The following is a 24177-nucleotide window of genomic DNA, read 5'->3' on the forward strand; positions in this document are numbered from 1 at the left end:
ATTTAATGTATATATTTGTAACTTGTATTGCAGATGTAACTAGAGAAGAAATCAATACAGGTGTATATCAATAAAGGTTCACTGGTGATACAAAAATGCACAATAACATAAAACATCCTCAGTGAACATCTGATCAAAAAAGTTTAAGGAAAACAGACAGATATATTTGAAATAGCTTCTCCAAAGGTCCTCCAAGTCTAGTGATGTAGTTAAAGACTCTCATATGCTAACTCTCATCAAAGGAATAAATATACTGAAAAAGGAATAAATATACTGAATTCAGGGTAGTTTCAACTATGGCATTGCTAAAAGTCCTCTAGACTTTCAACTTTGCTCTAATATGAAGTTGCATCAAGTGAATGTGTTCTGGCTCCTAAGAGACTAGCATAAAACATACAGAATTACCAGGGGTTATGTGAAATCACTGTGATTCATATCATTAGAAATAACGAGAATATGCAAGCAGCAATAATCTATGTGTTAACTAACACTTCACTCTTCAGTTCAACTGATCTGCACCAATGGTTATAGATTTCCCTCACTCCCTATGAAGGCTCACCTAAAAGTTCTGTCCATTATCCAACTATTTCCTCAATTCCAGTGCAATAGGTGCCAAACACAAGGCAAGAAGTTCTTGCTTCAGTATAATGATTGTATGGAAGAATAGAGTCTCATGTTAGACAAGAGAAATTTGCTTGTGTTTAACAAGCAAACAGAAACTTGACCGTGCCTATTAATTGTCATAATGCATTTGGCCTTGGAGTTTGGTCTATATTTGGAAAAGTACTAGGAAGATTTCTAGGGAGACTTCAAAATCTTAACCTCCAAAAACTTGTAAAATGGAAGTGGCTTGCATGTGGCTTGGAAAGGGTTCATGATCAATGTCCTGGGAAAAAAAGGAGCTAAAACACTGATTATGCTCCAACATGAAGCACATATTTCCATATGCACAGATACTTAGTTGCTGGCATTTTAGTATCTGAAAAAGAACAAGTTATGTTTTAATTATTTTAAAAGAACACATTAAAAATATTTTCTTATTTCTTTTTTTTCCCCGCAAAGATAAGGTTGGATTACACACACAAACCCCTTTTCGAACATGTCAGAGGCATAAGCCTGCTATTAGAACTAGTCAAACATAAAAGATAACAGGAAACAGAAGTGGTTTGCTATTGACCCCAATGCAAAAGACCACCTGACTCACATTTACTTATTCACACCAATATTTCAGCACAATTAAGGACTTTGTTTTGTACTGAGAATTTATTACTCTTATTCCATGAAAAATATTCCTTATTTGGATTCTTGCTAAATTACTTTATTTTAACTTTAGTGGATATTTCTCTCCCCTGAAGCAAATCTGATTTTAAAAAAGAAACATGCTGCGAGAAGCTCTATTTGTCTGAAACAACACTGACATCCAGAGGCTGACAAAGTTAAATGTAAGCTTGACTCATATGACTTCCAAACCTTTACAGTATTAAGACTAAAAATTATTTTTAGAAGGCTCAACCAGACTTCAAATGTGAACCAAAAAACAGCAAGCACAGCTGGAAAAAAACATAGCCAGATGTTAATTTCAGGAGAACCACTTAGCTTAAGATAGCTTAAGATAGGTAGAAGAAGAACCTGACCAATCTTATGAGCCTTCAAAGATTACATTTTCCTCCATGTGTACAACATTAACAAAGTTCCAGCTGAGTTTTCCTTCTTTAAGGAAATGCCTTTATGATTATTACTATTTACACTGAATGTAAATTGAACATATCTTAACTTTGTTTAATTATTTATATATATACACACCCAGAGTGGACACTGTGCCATAAGAAGTGATGTATTTGTATTTTATTTATCTTACCTTCTATCATAAGCAAGGTATCTTCAGGGTATAGAAGCATTTCATCGTGCTTTACAAAATGAATAGTTATTTTCCTTTGTTTCTGGTCTTGTGTAGTCCACGTTACAGATTCATACCAGGACGTACTGTGTAATTCTGGGTTTGAAGGAATAACTGCACACTCTTGCAAAATTAAGTCAAAGGCATCTCCATTTGGAACTTCTTGCCTAAAACCATTTCCAAAATTAATATGTAAATGCTAAATCTAGCAACAAGGAAGACAGAACTCTGAATAAATATTAAGTCATAAGACAAAGTATATAAAGGAAAAAAAAATATATTTTTACATCAATTTAGACATTAAGAGCTATATAGCAAATTATATTAAGAAAAATCAATTCCATTTTAACAAATGTATGGAGTAATGTAAGTTTACCTATGAGCAAAGGCAGCCTAGTGGCTTTGTTCACACATGTAAATCCATGGAAAAACAAATAAGAGATTTAAGAGATTTCAGTTAGGCCTTAAAAAAGCCACACAATTGCATACTGCTTTAGAGGAATTAAAAGACTTTACAAGCTCATACATATTCCAGTTTTATGCTCCAGCCTATTTTACTTTATGTATTTTGGAGAAAGAAAAAAAAAGTGCAAAAGAAGAATTGCTTCACATATGCACTGTAAAAGCAAAATCTGCAACTCTGCATCACAGACTTTTTTTTTTTTTTTTTTTTTTTTGTATTAGAGCACCATTCATACATTTCCAGTTGTCACCCACAGGGAAATAATGCAAGGAATTCAAATTTTAACAGCATTGCCAACAGGAAAAGAGCCAACAGGTGGTACAGAAAGAAAAAAAAACACATTAGGATGTTTTTTCCTAAGCAAGACAGACCTGCCTGGGCAGCGCATGGGCTATTTCATAAAATACTGGAAGAAAGTAGATAGCAATCTTCAGAGTAGAGTTAAAGAGAATATACCAACAAATCCTACAGTTTACTTTGATGATTTATCTTTCAAACCCAAGAGCAGCTAGCTTTAACCAGTGAATAGAACTATTCGTGCCTATAAAGCCCAAACTTTGATATTCTTCTGCTATAAAATTGATACACAAAAGTCTTGTTGAACCTGAACTTTCATTTCATGAGCACACTGCTGCTGTTCATGTGAACTCTTTCCATTTGTGTTCCTGGATAACTATTTTAAATGGAAAAGTTAAACTTCTGGCCTCTACAGCCTGTAGATTTCCTGCACAGGCAGGAATGGAACAAATTGGTTTTCAGCAAAATAAAACCTGAGGGTTGTAATCTCTTTCGTGTGTGTATACAAATAAAACTATTTCCATTTATATCAATAACAGAGAAAAGCAAATATTACTCCCATCTACAAAAAAGGGCAAGGAGGACATGGGGAACTAAAGGCTGTGCTGCCTCATCTCTGTCCCTGGGAAGAAGATGGAGCAGATAATCCCAGAAACCATTTCCATGTACATGAAGGTCAAGAAAATCATCACTGGTAGTCAGCAGGGATTCACCAACGGGAAACCATGCTTGACCTACTTTGTAAGTTTCTATGATGAAATGAGCAGTCTGGTAGATGAGGGGAGAGATGCAGACATTGTCCACCTGAACTTTAGTAATGCTTTTGACAATAAGTCCCGTAATATCTTCATAGACAAGCTGTTGATGAGTAGGCTGAATGGGCAGACAGTGAAGTGACTTGGAAACAGCTGGGCCCAGAGGATGGTGATTGTGGTGCACACAGTGCAAAGTGTAACTGGAGGCCAGTAACTAGCCGAGTACCCCAGGGGTCAATACAGGATCCAGTCCTGTTTAACACCTCCATTAGTTATCTGAATGATAAGTGCAGCCCCAGCAAGTTTGCTGATGACTGGAGGGGGTGGAAGATACACCAGAGGGTCATACTGCCATCCAAGAGAACCTCAACAGGCTAGAGAAATGGTCTGACAGGGAAGTTCACCGGGACCTTGGGGAAGTATAAAGCCTTGCACAGGGGGAAGAATAAACCCATGCACCAGTACATGCTGGGGACTACACCCAGCTCAAAAGCAACTCTGCAGAAAAGGATCTGGGGGTCCCAGTGGTCACTAAGCTGAAAATAAGTCAGCAGTGCACCCTCACCATAAAGAGGACTAATAGCAGCCTGGGCTGCATTAGGCAAAGTATTGCCAGCAGGTCAAGGGAAGTGATCCTTACCGTCTACTCGGTAGTGGTGAGGCCAGAGCTGGAATACCGTGTCCAGTTCTGGGCTCCCCAGTAAATCAGAAAGACTTGTACATAACATAGTCCAACAAAGGACCACAAAAATGATTAAGGGACTGGAGTATCTCTCTTACAGGAAAGGCTGAGAGAGGTTTTTTTTGTTTGTTGTTTATCCTGGAGAACAGAAGGCTCAGGGGAGATCTAATCAATGCATATAAGGGGCAGAGGGGACAAAGCCAGACTCTCTTCAGTGGTGTCCAGCAGCAGGACAAGAGGTAAAGCGCTCAAACTGAAACACAATAGGTTCTGTCTGAACATCACGAAACACTTTGGTGGCTGAGTGATGGAACAGGTTGCCTAGAAAGGCTGCAGAGTCTCCCTCCCTTCCCTACAGAGTCTCCTTGGAAATATTCACCAGCCACATGGACATAGTCTAGGTGGTCATGCCTGAGCAGGGAGGTTGGACCAGATGACCTCCAGATGACCTCCAGAAGATCCTTCCAATCTCAATCATTCTGAGAATATTTTGCTATTTAGAGGCAATCTTTCAAAGTCTGAAAAAAAAAAACCACACCTCTCACAAGGGCTTTATGTATGAAGAATTATAAGCATCTTACTGCAGAAAGTTAAAGGTTCAAACTCACATTGAACTTTGTTCAGTCAAGCTCTCTAGTATATGCCAAAAACAGGAAACAACTTCTTTGCCACAACAGAATATATAAGAATCACATTTCCTTCTCTGGCCTTTTAACTTATGAACTCAAGCTGCAGTATTACATTTCACTGATTCCTTTCACCTGACACACAACGTTGAGAACAGAGAAGCTAAATTTCTGGAAAATCACTGCAAGTAGTCTCATCACTGCTGCAGGATGGTAGCAGTAGCAGCAGTAAGAAATACTCTAACTGAAGCCTTGCAAATCTTTCTGGTTGAAAGTCTGCCCTAATTATAAGGCAAAAAGATGGCAGCAATACGTGAAACAGCAGGAGACTTGAACAGGAATGGAGATTCTAACAAGTCAAGAATTTATATAAAAGTCAAGTAAAATTGTGGGATAAGGATAAAGCTCAAAAGGAACAAACAAAATCCTACCAATTCTACAGGCTTATACAGAGTTGGCAAGTATATATAAAAAAGTAGCAGAGAGTTGGTAATTATCTCCTTTTTATACTTGGTAATAAAGATCAAGTACTTCTATGTTTTGAAGATGATGAAGCACTACTTCTTACATTAGCAACCAAGATAATGTTATAACAACATCTGACAAGAAATACTGTTAAAGGAGTAAGCATATTACTTTGTACCCAAAAGCACCAGGAAAAGCTAGTATGGGCATTTTCTTGTCTCAGTGACTTTCATTTGTAATAAATTTTGATTATACAAAAAAATCCAAAAGACTAGGAGAATGCTAACATGCCATCACTTAAAGAAGGCAATAGTTTACACCAGTTTAATATAAAGCTGTTTGCTCAGGACTATGTGAGGCTAACCTACACACAAAAAAAAAGTGATACAGGATTCGGATGATCATGAATAGCACTAAAATGCATGTCACTTTATATTTTAATTGAAAATAGACTGTGTCAAACAAACTTTCCCCCATTTTGGAGAGATTACAGTAGAAATGGCTGTTTTTAGGTGAGATCGTTTAATCAAACATTATTGATACAATGAGAAACCACATTACAAGGGAAACAACAACCATAAAATTGGTGAGCAAACTGACTCGAGTCAGAAAAAAGACAAAAATAGTGAGATGAATGTTATTTCCCTGGTATTTTTGGATCAAGAAAAGATGCCTCCTCTGGAAGATTCACTTCTTATCCAAAGACATAATAATGCTGACCATAATTTAGAGACTATGATTCTATGACTATCACACCCTTTTGCACATCCTGTTTTAAATCCGCAAGACAGAACCAAGTACTTAAATACAATGTCAGTGTAAGAAATGCTCACTGTCAAACTTGAACATAAAGAAAAATTGTTTTGAAAGTGCAAAAAGGATCCTGTAACTGCAATCCATCTGATGATTTCAAATTTTCTTATTACCAGTGAGCTTCAAATCTTTGCTCAAAATGAAATACATTTAACTTCAGCTCATTTTACACAAAAAGAAGATAAAAATACACTGAAAATTTAGACATCCTAAAACACATGGAACAATTTCTAAATTACTTTTACTGCATAAAGCACTTACAAAGAATTGCATTTGGAACAATGAAGTTTAACAGATTGATAGAGCTTCTGGGGTTTAAAAGTTCTCAGCTTTGCTCTAATGCGATATTGTTGAGGAGCTCTGCTGTTCCGAATAGTTTTCAGTTCTGTGTTACTCAAATCCTGATGATCTGTCAATACTGCAAAACAACAAAAAAAAGCCACACATACCTATTAAACAACATATTTGGAATATGCAGAACAGCCACTGCAAGTATGCATTTTCTCTTAATTCTCTCCTTCTCCTGCCCCTCAAAGTTGCAGCCTCAGTTTTATTCATACAACATGCTACTGCAGCCTTTAAGATAAGGCTGTGGAACCACGGTGTAGAAACATAACATTTGGAAATAAGATACCTACATGTTGTATTCCTTTATAAATAAAAACAATTCATAAACTTAGAATCTTATAATAATTCTTACTGTAATATGTAATGGACGTTACTTCAACATTTGAGCTGATGTCTCAAAAACAGTTCTTGTTCTTTAGTAGAAATGAATTTTATTTTATCATCAAAATGTTCCTTACCTGTAACAGATAATTGCTGACATCTCTGTGATTCAAGATCTGAAATCAGGAAAAATTTCCTAATTATTTTCCTTCCTTTTCTTTTTTACCATGTGGACATACAAAACCAGATAGACAGACAAACACACAACAAAAAGTTGAACACAGGAAAACGGAAATCCTAATAACCTAGGAAAACAATATAACAAAAACAAAGAAAAGCAAATGGGAGACAAATATTAGATGTCAAAAACTAGCATATTTGAGCAGAAATTAGTGTATATATTAAATAGCAATGCTCATTAAAATGAACTCTTTCTGATTTTTCATAGTGTATAAGATGAATGATAACTGCTCATATAAACTGTATTTATCCCTCTGCAATCTTTCTGGACAAGAATCCAGGCATTATTCTAAAAAAATATATGGACTGCCTGGTCCCTCCTCTGAACAGCCTCTACTACACGTACACAGTGCAGTAAATCTGTTCAAAATTCTTTCTAAGTATTGTACTGATGGCTAAGTAATGGAGGATTTTAAAAGCTGGAAGCAAAGATGCAGACTGTGTCCAACCAGCTTTAGAGATTAGTTATTTTTATTCTAAGATAAAAACACCATTAAAAGAATTAACATAGGATCTGGAGAACATAAGACACTACTTTTCCATGGCACCATACTTTACAACTCTCCCACTAACACAACTTTTCCACACGATGGATTTGGAAAGTCTCCTCAGCAAGCAGCTGTGTAGTGGCATTTCCAGTGTCTGTCTTTAACAAACCTTCCATTAGAGAGAGGGATTTATTATGACACTCAACTTTATGACCTAACATAGTATGAGTATGACCTAACAGTCTGCATTTAATAATTTATTCACCACCTTCTATGAAAATATTTTTCAATGTATGTGAAAGGCTTCTACTATGGGATAGGACAGCGTAAAGTCAATTTTCAGTCTAATAAATCTAAAGAATTCTCTAACACTTTGTATGTGAAAGTAATATCACACATTTAGAGAAGCAATAACTGTAACCTTATCTTGATCACATATATATATATTAGAAGAAAGAGGAAATCAGTTTTCAATTATTCTTACCTGCAATACTGTTATAAGTGCTATCTAATTCCAGCGAAGACATGCTATCCATACTCTGACTGTCTGCCAGTTCCACAGATTCTAAGAATCTAAAAATAGATGGCTACATATATTATAATCTAATAGTCTTTCATGTGTATATAGATATTGATATAGATGTATGAATGAGAGACTATATATATGAAATTTACTGTTTATCAATACACAGGTATAATGTTCAGACATAAGTTCTCCAGCAGAGATATAAAACTCAATTGAATCATAAATTGCAGGACTGCATATTAATGATGCAAGTGACACTCCTTTCCAAAGCACTTCTGGAACTTTAAACACAACATAATGCCAAAAGAAATTCTATATTCCTGATAAAGGAGCAGGGACTTACCTTCTTTTCCTTGTGTATAAACTTGGTTCAGAAAAGTTTTATATTACATGCTTCATTTTAAACATCTTTTAAGACTCACTATTTGCAACTAACATATATGTATATGCTTAGCATACTAAAGCCAGTTGCTTAACCATGGCTTTTATCTCCAAAAAAATGTCACTATAAAGCAGAGTAAGTATGTTAGAGTTACCGATTCATTACAGCACTATAAAATAGAAATCTTAATTTTCCAGTTGAAAAAAAATTACCTTTCATTTACTTATCCTCCCAAATACCTATTACCTATTCTTCACATTAGCAGTGCTAAAGGCATATTCTGTTCCCGAGTTTCTGGTTCTTACATCCATTTACAATTCTAAACTGGTACAGTTGGAATGCTGTTTTCCAGAATCATCTAGGAAAAAAAAAAAAGTAGAACTTACGTTTTTAGTTCTTTAACATCTGGGTGATTTTCTGGTAACACTCCTATTCCTCGACCGTAACAGGTGCCACCATGAAGATGGAATTCTACATGTGGAACATCTTCATTTTCAGCACTTGCTTGTTTTGTATGAATACTGTAAATTCTCAGAAAACTTCCAATCTTTAAAAAAAAAAAAAAAAAAAAAAAAAAAAAGACTTTGTAACACAAAGTTAGCTATTTACTTGGAAAAATTTAGGCCTCATAAAGCTCGCTTCCTGTTTTTAGAGAATCACAGAATAGCTATAAGCTTGGCAGGGACCTCTGGACATCGTCTCACCAACCACCCTCCTCAAAGCAGAGCAGATTGCTCAGGGCCTTGTACAGCTGAGTTTTGAATATTTTCCAAGATGGATACTTCAAAACCTCTTGAAGTGACCTGTGTGTTTTCCTTTTACAGCAAAGGCTACATTCAGAATAAGCATAAGTCTTCTTACAAAATCTGATTCTCAAGCAGTCTTAAGAATACAGATCAAGGGAGCCAATGTATTCCTTTCCCGAGGGCACAGTTTGTCTTCTATATTCTCTATGCAACCCTCAAGAGACTAACGTGCTGCAACTTTGCCATGTATGATCATCCTCAGCAATTCACATCATGTCCATCATGTCCAGCATGACATGTTATCTCTTTATGTATACAAATACATCTGCTTACACAGACTTCTCTACTGTATCTCACTTTTACATTAGGTAACATTTTTTCTATGCCAGAACAAAAGGAAACGCATCAGAAATTCAAAGATTTTGAGACACGGATTCCAGTCTCACAGATTTCCAGGGAGTACACGGAGTGTGTACTTCCTGTTTTGCTTATTTTGTGTTCTCTGAAGGTTTGGTCAAGTTACACAAATGGACTTACACAAGTCCCTATTCAGAAAGAAGTTAAAGAGTGGTGACCACTGAACATATATTTACAACCTTGTTTTTATTTCTGAATTTCACTCCCTTTATCCCTCTCTATCACAAACTCTGTCCAAAAAACCCCAAACCAATGTTCTAGAGGTAGATAATCTGGAGACTTCATTATATTGTTAATTTCCCTATGATGTGTCTTAAAAGCCTTTGAATCAAATTTACTAGCACCTAAATAATTTTTTTAAAGTCTAACCTAAGATTCAGCTGATAGATGGTATGCTACATATATTCAATAACCTGGATTTATATTCACCGTAAGTATCTTTTAAATAGCACTATATAAATGATAAATTATTTTAAATGGAATTCCATTAACATTAATATTACAGCAGCCAGTCTGTTAAGACTTATTTCAGCTTTAGCTCTAATTTTAGATATACTAATAGCCAGTGACAGAGTAACTTTAAACTGTAGAAACTCAAAAAATCACAGAATCGCTTCTGTTGGAAGGGACCTTAGACCATCTAGCTCCAATCCCCCTACCATAAGCAAGGACACCTCCCAGTGTACCAGGTTGCTCAAAGCCCCATCTAACCTGGCCTTGAACACCTCCAGGGATGGGGCATCCACAGCTTCTCTGGGCAACCTGTGCCAGTGCCTCACCACCCTCTGTGTGAAGAATTTCCTCCTAATATCTAATCTACATCTCCTATCTTTTAGTTTAAAACCTTTCTCCTTTGTCCTTATCACTACCTGCCCGTGTAAAGAAAGTGTACGTATTAGACTGGATTGGCCAGGTCTTAAGACTATATGTAGATAAACACCTGGATGCACAAAAGGACACAGAGCAGCATGGAATCCTTCTGGAATCTGTATCAAGGAACAGCCTATGACTATATAATGCTATAATGCTGGTATCAAACTGCTTCTTTAAACAATAATAATGTATGAAAAAGGCAGCATATTTTCAAATTCAGGCACTTGGGACATAAAATTGCACTTCAGCCAGCGCCTATTTTGCTTCTGCCAAATAGCTCCTACCAGAGTTTTAATTATCTGTATGTTAGGGGCTGCTCATTTTGTCCATTGAAAGCATCTCACTCATTTTACACAACTTACCATACGTGGTTACTGGCAATATCTTGTATCATCACTCTATATTTGCACAACCACTGAAATTACTTCTGATGGACTGTCAGTCACTAGCAGGCTAGAAATGAGGTGCTTCTAAAGGCCTCATGTTATCTCCCACTCGACAGACAAAACCAGCTAACATTCAGATTATAAAGCACGCAGCACAACATCAGTTTGCTGCACTTTTTTCATATGTTTCCTCTAAATGCTTCAAAAACATTACACCTAGGTTACGTCGGTCTTCCCATCTTTACCTTCTATAAGAGATAATTCACTTTTTAGATCTGGAAAGAGATAACCCCCCTTAAGGAGATCCACTCATCTGCTCTAAATCCATTTAAGAACATAACGTATATATGATACTGGATAATATGTATATATCATAGTATCACCACTTGCATTAACTGAATCCATATCTAACCATAAATTCACAGCAACAAAATACTTTCTGGAATATGACTCAGTTATGATAATGAACATCCTTTGCAGCTTTTTTTTCCCCCCACCCCCAGAAGAGGAGCATTCCTTACAGCTTTATCAATACAATAACGTACAGCATCTCTGTCTATATGCCAAAATGGAACTTTAGGAAAAATTCCTTGAATTTTTTGGGTCCTCCTTTCCTTTCTATTGCCCATCTCCAACAAAGCATGCAAGAAGGCCCACTGATATCAACAGGTCAACTTGCACATTTAGATGGTGGTTAAGAGGCTAAACTGTAGCATTTTTATTTGTGTATTTATTTATTCTCTTTTCAGATGCTAAATTTCAATTAAGTATGTTGAATAAACAAAAATGCAAGGGACAGACATTATAAAACTAAACATAACTATGACAAGTGCTTTTGGACAAACAGCCTTTTAAGTTCTTAACTATGTTCTGCCTTATCAAATAACCTTATGTCAATATATTATTGTTAACCTACTTTTTTTTTTTCCAAGAGCAATGAGGAGGAAAAATTCCATTAGAAGTGTTTTTTTTTTTTCTTTCAAAAACACTGTGTGAAAAAAATAAGTATTTCATGTTGCTAACACGTGGTAGAGGAGAGCCAAGAAGGCAAGAATGTAAAATGTTGATTTTGCCTTCTAAAATTGTGTGCTGAAATTCATGCAAAAAGTCCAATGAATTACATGTTTTAGTGCAACGCTCAACTTCCCCAAATTTACGATCACTACAAAAACATTGCTTTCTCCATATGCGTTTTATTAGATCACTTCTGAAAACGTTATTATTTTTATATATTTTAATATCACTCATAACTGTAATACAGAGATGCATTATAATCAGCATTGCCATATACTGAAAACGTCAGGAAGGTATAAATGTCAACATAACAGATCTGACTGTGCAAGACAGACTTGCAATTTCCATAAATTCCTTTGGGAGGCAGCATTGCTTACTCTTTACAATGCTAAACTACTGGTGTGGGTGTTAAGGCTAAATATGCTACTGTATTTCTGTTGTTTACTGAATGCCTGCAGATCAAGTATATACATTATATACTTGACTGAGACAAAATTAAAATCTACATTAAAGCAAAAAAAAAAAACAACAACATGATTTACAGAGCCATTATTCAAATTTAGTACAAAAGCAACTCTTGACTGAATTTTATTTATGAACTACCTACCTGCCTCATTCAAAGCAAATTTATTTAAAATGAAATTAAAACAATAACGACACATTTCTGGCAACACCTTAAAATACACTAACATCCTAATTGCAGTACAATTCAAATACGCCTATTTTAAAAACAGATAACAAAACCAAAGAAAATTTTAAGATGTCACAGTTTCTTTTAAGATGTCACAGTTTCCTGTAATTTGACAACTTCAAAATAAAAACAACAACACTTTTTAGCATAGCAAATTCTTATAATTACTTCAAAACATAGAGGGTTGTATTCATATTTAATACACTGTCAAGGTAGTTAAATATTTATGTTTGGACACAAAGACACCTGTGACAAGAGCTTGCCTTTATCTACAGGAATCACTTAACCAAAACAGTCTATGCTGACTTTTATGCCTATTTTATGTCTGACGATAATATTCAAAGTGATTTATTTGTGGTCATTTCCATATCAGCACTCAAATTTTACTAAGTAAATTGTGCACAACTTTTTGCAAATGACAAGAAGCATTTACACAGTATTTAGGTATGGTCCCAAGGACCTCAGGCTGCACAAGGAATAAAAAAAAAAGTGCAACATAAATCCATTTAACAGGTTGGGGGATTTTTGGAGGGTTTGTTTTTTGTTCTTTTTAATTAATACAAGTGAAGAAAATATACACAGGTCAAAGAAATCCTGCATCTCAGCCTGAAAAGTATGAAACTAGATAATACAGCCAAGCAACTTGAAGTTACAGGTTAGAAACATGACTCAGACAGACATTAGTGCCATCAAAAAAAGACTTGAGATTGTGTACAGCTGGAATAACAAAAGGAAATATTCAAATTTTGCACCTGAAGACATATAAGAATAGTAAACGTTGAAACACTAAAGACTAGGACCTTGAGCATGCTCAGGGTTAACTATTTTGATTATACTAACTAGAAAATACACAGTAAAAAAAAAACAACACATTATATTAACCCATGAGGGGAATGCACAGTACCACATACCCACTGAATAACTGTACATGAAGGAAATCTCTGACCAGATGTGGACAGCTGGACTCCTACAGTGCACTGATGGACCTGTGATGCTCATTGTGGCATTCAGCATCTAGCAAAATACCCCAGATGAAGAAATCCATGTCACAGACCTCTTCTTTTTTTTTAATTTTTATTTTTTTATATTTTTTTGAGTTGCATGGCAAGGTTTTAACGAATCCTGAGAACCTCTGGGAAATCTAGAAGAAAGTCTGAATAACAACAAACTGCAACCTACAGGGAGCAACTGTACTCTGGAGAGCTAGCTACAGGCTGGGGTTCCTACAAAAACAGGAAAGCCTCATGCACCAAGGGTAGTGACAGGAAGAGGGAAATTCTGCAAAAATGAAGTGAACACCATTGTCTCTGCTTAGTTGTACTTCTGTTTATGTTTTTATGCCTCAGGAAATAATCTATTTCAGAAATGAGATTTCTGAAAATTCTGTTTTCTGCTAAGGCAGCAAATGCTGAAAAGCCACAGTTTTTACCAGGGAAAGAAGGCCAGCAAATATAGGTTGCAAAAAGTCTACTTACAGTTATCAGCTACAGCATACCTTTGAAATTACTAAGTTCTCTTCATAGAGATTTGTAAATATTATTTGACTGGTGAAAAGGGATAAAATGCTCACATCTTCAATATTCTCTGGACAGACAACACAAACAAGAAGCTTTTAACAAATGCCTGCAGCACAGGCTAGGATTTGCTATCAATTGACTGTAATAAGTCACCCAGTTTCTCTAGACTGTGTAGTGGTTACTCAGAGCTTCCCTGTGTGACCATTTACCTATGGAAAAATAAAAAAACAAAACACAATTTTAAAATAAGATTTAAGTCTGCCTTTCTTGGTATCAAGGCTGCATAAAGCAGATTGTTCCTACATAAAATATCATTTCAGAGTTGCAACTGTCACTGCAGATAATACATGACAACGTGGGAGTGTAACCTAACAGCTCCTCAACAATTTACAATAAAAAGGCAATTCCAAGCTCCTTTCAAATGTAGAAGAGATGGCTCAAAACCAGCGTGCTTTTATTGTTTCTGAAACCATAAACTGGCAGATCATTTAGTACACAGTTTGTCCACATTCTCATGGTGTTTACGCTCAGGAAGGTGCACGTGCATACACACTCAATTCCCTCCAGTTTAATACTTCCACATAAACGATTTTTTTTTTTTTATTTGCATAACAAGACCCTGCATGAAATAATAAAAATATGCAGATTAATAAGCAGTATTTTAATTAATTCTTAGTGTGACATGACCTCCACTAGTATTTAAAAATAAACCTTTTATTAAAGCTTCAATTTTATAAGGAGTCCTAAAAATCTAATTAACTTTAGATTTTTCTGTGAAACAAAATTAATTGCACAAAATGCAATGTAAACTCAATAAATCTTTCTGAAGTCTAATTGGTAGTGTATCAGTATTTTTTCTTCAATAACTCTAAGACAATTCACTAAAAAGAGAGAGAGAAAAAAAAATAAAACCTCTACTGTTTACATGGCTAAAAGTATCACAACTTTGAACATAGCCAGAAGGAGAAAAACACAGCCTGTGATGCTTGGTAGGTCAAGACAGGTTTCTAAACAGTTTCCTTTGACATTAGAACCTCTGCTATGCAACACAATATCCAACAAATGCACAGATGCTTTACAGTAAGTAAGAAAGGGCATACAGAAAGGAAAGAAATGGAAAGAACTGATGAAGACATCCCATGTAGCACATATTCAACAGGAATTCCTGAATATATATGGGATTCATGATTTTTTAATTAATTTCATCATTTTTAATGAATATTCATCATTTCCCTCCCTTAATTTTAAAAACATAATGCTTCATTGAAACATCAGCATTTATGCTTATTGATAGATGAGACCAATTAGCAAAAGAAAAATTCTGGAAGATAACCTGTAAGTAATGAAATAATCCTGTATGTTCTGTTATGAATTCTTACTTGAAGGAAAGTTACTTTGCTTTCTGTCATTTACTTATGACTGGGCACTATGCATTAAATTGATGTCATATCTGCTGATAGCTCCAGACAACGAATGTCTACCATTTGCATTTATTTTCTGGTAAGCACTACCTTAAAAACAATGCTTGGATACAGAAGTAAAGACATTAGATGAAAGATGTAATTTTTGCTAATTTACTGTATTTAGAAGCAAGATGGCAGTATTGCTGAAGATCAAATGTTTAATTACGTTGTTTTCTCTAAGCATAATCAACATTACTGACCCACTAAATGAAGATAGCATTGCGAATTGCAGAAGTTTATAGAACAGATAAAATCCTTTATTGACTTCAGAATTACAGGCCTTTAATGGGACTACAAGTTTAACCCCACTTTATATCATTTAAAAAATACTTCTGAAGCACAGAATACATTTTCTGAATGCATTATGTCCACAGGATAATATATGATACTACAATGTCCGTAAAGAACTGCTTAATTGGGAGATTTTTTTTTTCATGGAAATTTTAGGGTAATGAGGCTATTTTACACACGAAGGAATTTTTGCATTCAAATCAAAGGTATGGGAAATACACTGAAAGATAAAGAATAATATTTGAAACTAATTTAGAGCAGAACGGAATTGATACATTCTCTGAAGTGAGTTTAAGCAGAAAATAGGCCACAAAACGACAGCTAGAAACACCAAACTACATTACCTCCAGTGATTTTGCCAGATGTACGTGGTTGTCATAAACTAGAATATCCACTGTGAGATTTCGCAGCCGATGAAGAAGAATTTTTTCTCCTTCCAGGTCTCTTGCTTCTACAGGTATCCTCCATGTTGGGTAGGGACATTTTGTGCCATCCCATACCTGCAATGAAAGTCAACCATTTCAATATGCTCAGAAGACTTTAGATTGAGCATTTAAAATAATGGTTTACGTTTTTTTTTTCCTCTGTTGTTTGAATAAAAAGAGTCTAACAATATGAAATCTTAACTCGCGTGTATGTTCTAAAGTTCTTAAATGACTGAAATTAAATTTTATGGGACTTATTTTTTCCTTTACAAAGTATAAAATAACCTCCACACAGAACACAAATGTTAAACACCTGGTTTTCGTAAAATTAAAAACAAAAAAGTGTTAGCAAAACCTCAACTGTTTATCCAGCAGATACAACCATTAGAATTTCCTGCATGCATAACTGCCTATATTTAATATTTTAATCATTGCTGGGTTTTTTTGAACACTCCAGCTCCAGAATGTGAAACCTCAGTACACGGCACATGCTCCATTAATTACTAATGATTTCCTACATCAGTCTACACTGCTAGTTATGCAGAACAGATCAGAAAAGCATCAGTGTTTAACATACACTTAATAACTAGGATTCTAAAAATTGGTGCCCTAAAGCTATGTTTATGACAAACACTTTAGTGAAATATCAATAGAATTATATTTGATCTACCAAAATTATGAAAAAGAAAGATTACCAACAAACAGGTAATAACAGACTTAGCACGTCGTAACCATTACCTTACTACCTAACATTAAACTTTGGGTGCTGGCTCCTTACGATATATTCTGTAAGCTATAGTTTACCAAGTTGGGAATTCGTAAAGATACACTCTACGAATACAAAGATACAAAGGCAACAACAGAAATAATGTTCTGAAATATTAGTACAGAAAAAAAGAATAAATCTAGAAGCATTTGAGATTGAGAGACCAAAATGCATTTTGTAGGTACTCATGCATATTGGTCCAACAGAAGCTAATTTTAAGACAGTTCATGATACCACCTCTTTGGTATCATGAAAAAAGCACTGTGGGGGAGAAGGAGGGGTAAGGGGAATACACCAAAGGTTAATTTTTAAAGGGTTTCTACCCTTTTCTGAATGCTTAACTTCTGTGGATCAAAGGACCCACAGGAAAAGATCTAAGCAGCAGCAAAGCCATATGTAAACGCACCGAGAATAACTCATGGCTGAAACACTCATCCCAAATCAAGAGATAAAAGGAAAAACTGTTTACAGCAAAAATGACCCATAACATCAAATTAACGTTCTGAAATAAGAGTGTATTCTGAAGGATCCTGATAATGAGGTGGTACATGCTGCAGCAGATTTAAAAGGGAGAAAAAAAAAAGCCTATTATTTTCTGATCCTGTACCATGAAATATTTAAAACCACCTTTGAATGAGATGCTACCCGTTGCTTGAATTAGGCAAGCTTTCCTAGAGCTGAGCTATAGAAATACAGATTTAGTGTTTATGAAATTTGGTATTTATGAAAATCACTTTGACAGAATGAAGAACTTTAAGTTTGTCAAGTTTCCTATTATTTTTCAACTGGCTTTGACTTACTTGTCCTTCTACACTTAACAGATGGGATCTTACAAAATGATTGAAATAACTTCAATGCGCCTCGTCAGGTCCAAGGTCGACTTATTTAGTTTTAGCCCTTTGCAAGAGGAACTAATGCGGCTGGTGTCAGGGCATTTTTTGGAAGAATTTCTAAGCCTGTAGACTCTCTTGACAAAAAAAGTCCTTAGACAGGTATGTGGTTTTGTCTTTTTAATTACACAAATAAGAACACAGATACGTCAGGAGCTTACCAGCTTCACTCTATTTAAATTGTGGATGAAAACACAGTAGCTATGACTTCCTGTTAATTTCTCTGTATCTGCTAATGCCACAGTTATGAACAGCTATCCCTGTGCCTTCATTCTTTCCAACAATAATCAAATGAATTCTGGATAAGAAACAGCACATAGTTCCATTACTAGCCATTAACAGACTAGTATTACAGAATAGTTAGTGATGACCTTTGATCACCATACAAGATGCTGAAATCGGAGACACACAATGAAGCCTGCTGTCCTGATTCATTAAGTTTCTTCAGCAGAATATGCTAATTGTGTGACTTAGCTTAACACAGACAACTGGCAGACAGAAGGAAAGCATAATAGTAAAGCTCTTATAAAATGTATAAATGACAGCAGCATTTCCAGAACGAGGTCTCCATTGGTTTGAAAACAAAATTCTCAGAAACAGGTAAGCAACTCCTTCCTACCTTTGTAAGTTAAGTTATTCAGTCTTCATGCTACATAAGACTGAGGTGCTGTACTATGTCACTTACCAAGTGGAATATTAGAGGTTATGCTATGGGTGATGCACAAAATCACTGGAAGTCATTTTAGTTATGTTTGAAACAATAGAACACTACTTACTTGAGCTCAATGATTAAAATCCTCATTACGCTTCACTGTATTACCAACCACTAAAATAATGTTGCAAATTTAAATCAGTTATAAAATCTAAGAACAGAAATTTAATAGTAAATAATATTTAATGATCAAACCACTTGAGCCAGTGGTCTTTTGTTTCTTTGTTTAGTGAATCAACAAAATAATCAGACTTCTGTCTACAAGTTTTATAAAAGGCTTCTCTTACAGCATGACCAACATTTGACATATAAGGAAAGGACTCTGGCCTTCTTGAAGGGAGGGGAGCAATAGCATATCATTGTTCATCTACTTACGTTTTTGTGATGTATTTTAATGCAGATTTAAGTATTCAACATTTTCATGTGCTAAATAAAAACACACTGACAAGGAATCAGTATGAGAGAAATTGAACTAGTGCTATTGGATTTCATTAAGCTTTTACTGTCCTGTCTAGACAATCCCCAGCTCCCAAGTTATTCTCATTACTATACAAAATTGACAAAATAGACTTTAGAGCTTACAACACACAAAAGAGGGTAAATAAATATTAATAACTTAAGAAAGCACTTGCCTCTATCCTTGCAAAGGGTCCTTCATTGCTGAATATATACTTATTAATGAATGACAATGAGTTCACAAAGTTCTGAAATTTTACTGAGTGTCATGACAACCATTTCACAAGAGACAGTTAAATGGAAATACTTTTAACAGCTGCAAAACATGTTATAGGATGACACTTAATATTTCTTTCTGTGTAGTGCATTCATTGCTCTGCATGAGAAAAAAACTTTCCTGCTTTGGTAAAAGAAAAATGCAATGTGCTGTTTCTAAAAATATTGTAGCAACATTTAATGCAGCAGTACCAAGAAATAATGTTATTTTCCATTTTATGACTTTATAACAGGCTATTCATCACTCACATTTTAACAATCAACTTAAAATACTGAGAAGAAATACAGAGGTGTTTCAGAATAACATTAGGCTGATGCATAGGGAGCTAAACCAGGAAAAATACGGAGATCTAGTTTATATTTAGCTGATGTTAAGGATCACTCCATGGAAGGTACTTTCTGGTTGTGTGGCATTTCAACATTTTGTACTTTCATTAGGCTCTGATCCCCAAAGTGCATATACATAACTAAAAGAAGTTACCTAGAGCTCTAGGGTATGCTACATACTACATTAATTATATCCTGTAGACCTAGAAAAACAAGCAATAATTGCTACTGAATAGAAACAAGGTTCAGATTAAAAACTAACAATATTATTAAGCTTTAAGAAATCCTGCAATATTTACCTACGTTTGTGGAAACTACCATACATATTAAAACACTCTCTAAAGAAATAAATTTTATGAGCAACTTTAAAAAGAACTGGGATTTCTGTTTTGTTTTTATAGAAATAGAAAGGTAAAGGATCATACATTTTGTTAGCCTCTACATATTTATCCACATAACATTATAACAAATTCGGGAAAATAAATTTACCTTTAGAAGAAAAGAAGATCCATCCACTTTTGCCTTCCCCACCAGCTGGCAAGTGAGATCAAAGAACAGCATTGGTCGAACACCAGACAGTTTTGCTGCTGGTCCAGAGATAGAAAGATTACTGGCTGCCCAAATACGTAATTCTTCGATTGTTTTTTCTTCTTCATCCATGAAAGTGTACGCTTTACTAGAGGTTCGAGGAACTACTGGTGTTCCTACAGTTCCATCGAATGTCAAGGATGCAAATCCTGAACTGGTAATTCCCTGCATCTGTCCATTGTATTCTCTGATCTAGAACAAAACAAAGAAAAAAATGGTCATAATTCACTGCAATATTCTTATGTAATATTCTTATTCACATTTTATCATGTGTATAAAGATTAGTGATTATTTTTGTTCCTGATGCCAGTAAGAAGTTAAAATAAAAACAAAAAAGCAAATAAACACGAACAAGAAAACAGCGTATAAACCAAAAATAAAATCTAACAGCAATAATTCTTTAAGAGACAGACTAATACCTCTACCTGTAAATATAAAGCATCAGTGCAAAGTGTTTTATTCATAAATCTCAAAATCTTTGTGTAAGGAAAACATTAGTATTGCTTTTACAGTCAGGGAAATCTGCCTCTCACAATAGATCCAGTTTCCTGATACTAAAAAATAGGTACATTTTTCCCAGTTCCAGAAGCTTTTTTTTTTTCTTTTTTTTAAACGAAGTAAGCAGAGACCAGTTTTCATCCCTTTAATTATGCGTATAGCTTTCACAATTGCTCTGATGTATACTGCTTTGCACGTGGCAGGTCTCTTGTATCCTGTTGATTTAGCTGTGTATCTGCTGCCATATAAAACATGGCATTCAAAGTCTGAAGCATTTCTTTAAGGATCTAGTCCAGTATTATTGTTCCCTGCACTTAAAAAAATATAAATATATATTAAAAAAATCTACATATCACAGCACTGCATGATTTAGTATCAAGAAATCTCAAACCTTGATTTTCAACCAGCTGTTTTAACCCACTTTTTTAATTAAAATTAGCTGACAAAAAAAGAACAAAAAACAGCAAGTTTTTTTTTTTTAAATGTAGCTTTTATGAGATGAACTACTTTGTCTCTACCACTCAATTTTCAAATGTTTGAAAAATCCTACAGATTTAAAAATGCAGAACGTGAAAGGTAACGAAAGTTCTAAACGCTGCCAATGATTTAAGACTAAATTTTATAACACACTGAGATTTAAAAAACATGCAAAGAAAACAAACATTGGGAATCCATAAGGAAAGAAGTTCAAGCTTGGTAACTGGAACTCTAATCTCTGCTGCTTTGACCTAAACTCTATCTAGAGGCATAAATGCATTAAGAATCTCAGGCCTGACCAATAGAGCACATCAATTCACAGCTTCTCCTTAACTGTAACTTTGTAAAGATTAGTCTTTTAACCTTTAGGCTTAAATACTGAAAATACAAGACAGATCAGGAATTAGGACAGAAGTCAGGACAAATTAGGAAAGCACACAGTTTCATAACCAGTTCCTTTCAAGGAATTACCCAAGATCTGGAAAAAAAAAAGTTCCACTATAACACAAAGACATTATCTGTGGCAAATTCATAGATCTACTTTAGTTGCAGCCACTGCATTATATTCCATAGCTTCTCAAAATAGGTAATATCCAGAGGGGAAGAAAACTCTCTTTCATCAATTTTACTCATTCATCCGTTATCAAACAATACTTCAAGCATATCATTAAGTATCTCGTCTGACATGTCAAATGTTTCTCAAAGTGTTTTTATTTCCAATTTACCTACTTCATTAATTTATTTAATTTCATCATTAATTCATTTCAGTCATCATAAAAATATCTTGACTTTTTTTCTTTGAAAAAATTCTGTCCAGGACCACTAGCCTATACATTTATGAAGGTTCTCAACCTTCCAGGAAAACAGCTCAAGAAACTACTTAGTCTCCCTTGGCTTCCATACTACTTTACATACACTGTTTTCCCCATTTTCCAAATCTTTTAGCTCATGTTTTAAGCATTGCTGGGGCTGTGTTTGCACATACCGTACTGATATCTCCTAGTGCCTTCATTTAATGGCTTTGATATCAGCTGTAATGTTAAGGAAGTTATAAAACAAGAAAGGAAATAAAATATTTAAGAAGGCAAACGCCAAGTGCCACAATGAGAAAATTACCAATGATTTAAAGCAAAACCAAATGTACTTAGGTATGTGTACATGGAGAAGCCACTGAGTGGCCTCAAAGATAAAGAGCATTCAACAACATTACTTAGTGAACAACAGAAAAAAAAAAAACAAAAAAGTAAATGTCAAATGTGTTAGAAAGTACTTCAAAGCTAGCACATTGTCAGACCCATAGTACAGTTGATTGTCAACAGAAATTCTCTGAACTTGTCCTTTAAAAATTAATCATTGTGAAAGCGAGGAGACATCACTGGAGTGCAGATGAACAAAATTCGTAGACAAATATTGATTCATTATGGCACCCCAAGTAAATTTCAGATTAAGTTAAAACAGTGATACTGTTAGTAAGTTATATTTTCCACACACAATTTTCAAACAAATTTAACTTAAGGAACAGAAATAATCTGAGACTTTTGTATAAAATGACAACCTCCCCCTTACCCCCAGTAGGTACTGTGTCGTTTCTAGAGGCCTTTAGAATTTGTTTTATTTTTTCAAAGATGGGATGGAGCAGAAAGATATCACTTAAAAAATTGCATGAGATTGATGGCAGCAATAAATAAAGTTTGCTAAACGAAAGTGTCTTTGTCTGAGACAGTAACAGAGCTGATACAGGTTATAAACAGCCCTGTCAAATACGTATCTCCTCTCAGCTGCACAGTTTATATGAGATCCTAGTGAAAGTGAGCAACGTCACTTGCATAATATACCTGCAAGAATTACATTTCTGTGGTAAGCAACTTATTGCCCTCAGTTAAACACATGTTTATATGCACATGCCATCCTGTGATGCAAGCAGGAGCCTGCTGACATATAAGGAAGATAACTTACACAAATAAGTGCTGATAAAAGAAAACATGACACCTTCTCAGAGTCAAATCACAAATCTTCAGCAGCAAAAGCTTTATGAAGGTCTAGACAGGACTACAGGCAGCTGTACTAAAAAGACCACAGACACCGTGCAAGTACACTCCAGTCATAGAAACAGAAATTTTGATTGGAAAGGACCTCAGGAGGTCAAGTCCCACCTTTTTCCCAGGTCAAGACCGTTCTCAGCACTGTGTTGAGTCAGGATTTGGCTAATTGAGTCTTGAAAAATTTCAGGCATGGAGACTCCACAGCCTCCCTAGGACACCTAGGCCTCCCTAGATCACTCTAGCCTCCCTAGATCACTCTTTTAGTCAGCAATCATCCTTCAAAACACTCCCTTTGCCATCCTAGGACTTGACAACTCAAGATCTGTAAAGTTTCCCAGCATGGATTATGATATATTTTGACTGTATTGAATGTTAAAAAAGATCTGTAGGAATTTGGGAAAAAACACCTGCACATGAATTACATTTCAAGTGAAACTCCATACAAAAAAAAGAAAGACAGGACCTTGGCATATGTACACAAGGAGAACCACAAAGTCACGATTTGTTCTTAATAAATGATGGCTATGAAAAAGGATTTGTTGCTAGGCATGGATACAAATTTTACCTTATGCCAGGTACTGAAGGTGCCAAGTCCCAAATGGATGACACACTTCAATTTCCCCCATCCACTCAACACTTTACATAAAGTTTGAGATCACTGCACTTAAACTCAAAAAATGGTTTAGAATAGCTGGAGCAGAGACTTGATGGAAAAGCAAACAAGAAAAATATATAGCTTCCATTGTGCCACAACAAAAAAGTTATTCCACTTATGTATTTAGCCTATTTATAGAACTACAGAATAACTCATGTTGGAAAAGACCTCTAAGATCATCTAATGCAGCCTTTAACCCAGTACTGAAGTGTACCACTAACCCATGCTACTAACTTTCAAATTTACACCTTTCTTGAAGGCCTCCAGGGATGGTGACTCAACCACTTCCCTGGGCAGCCTACTGTAATGCTGCATAACCCTTTCAGTAAAGAAATTTCTCCCAATTCCCAACCTAAACGTCCCC

The 24177-nt window shown here is 35.2% G+C and overlaps 1 protein-coding gene across 1 annotated transcript in view; it reads right to left on the bottom strand.

Moving 5' to 3' along the window:
- POT1 (protection of telomeres 1) overlaps window positions 1-24177 on the bottom strand; it is a 72966-nt gene that overhangs the window by 10601 nt on the left and 38188 nt on the right. The window contains exons 9-15 of the mRNA XM_068669621.1: window positions 20043-20333; window positions 16046-16201; window positions 8690-8850; window positions 7880-7968; window positions 6805-6843; window positions 6260-6416; window positions 1859-2064 (exon numbers count right to left, since the gene is read on the bottom strand). Coding sequence (XP_068525722.1) covers window positions 1859-2064; window positions 6260-6416; window positions 6805-6843; window positions 7880-7968; window positions 8690-8850; window positions 16046-16201; window positions 20043-20333 — 1099 coding nt within the window. The remainder of the gene's footprint in view (window positions 1-1858; window positions 2065-6259; window positions 6417-6804; window positions 6844-7879; window positions 7969-8689; window positions 8851-16045; window positions 16202-20042; window positions 20334-24177) is intronic.

The sequence above is a fragment of the Anas acuta genome, chromosome 1, assembly GCF_963932015.1.
Source record: "Anas acuta chromosome 1, bAnaAcu1.1, whole genome shotgun sequence".
NCBI lineage: Eukaryota > Metazoa > Chordata > Aves > Anseriformes > Anatidae > Anas > Anas acuta.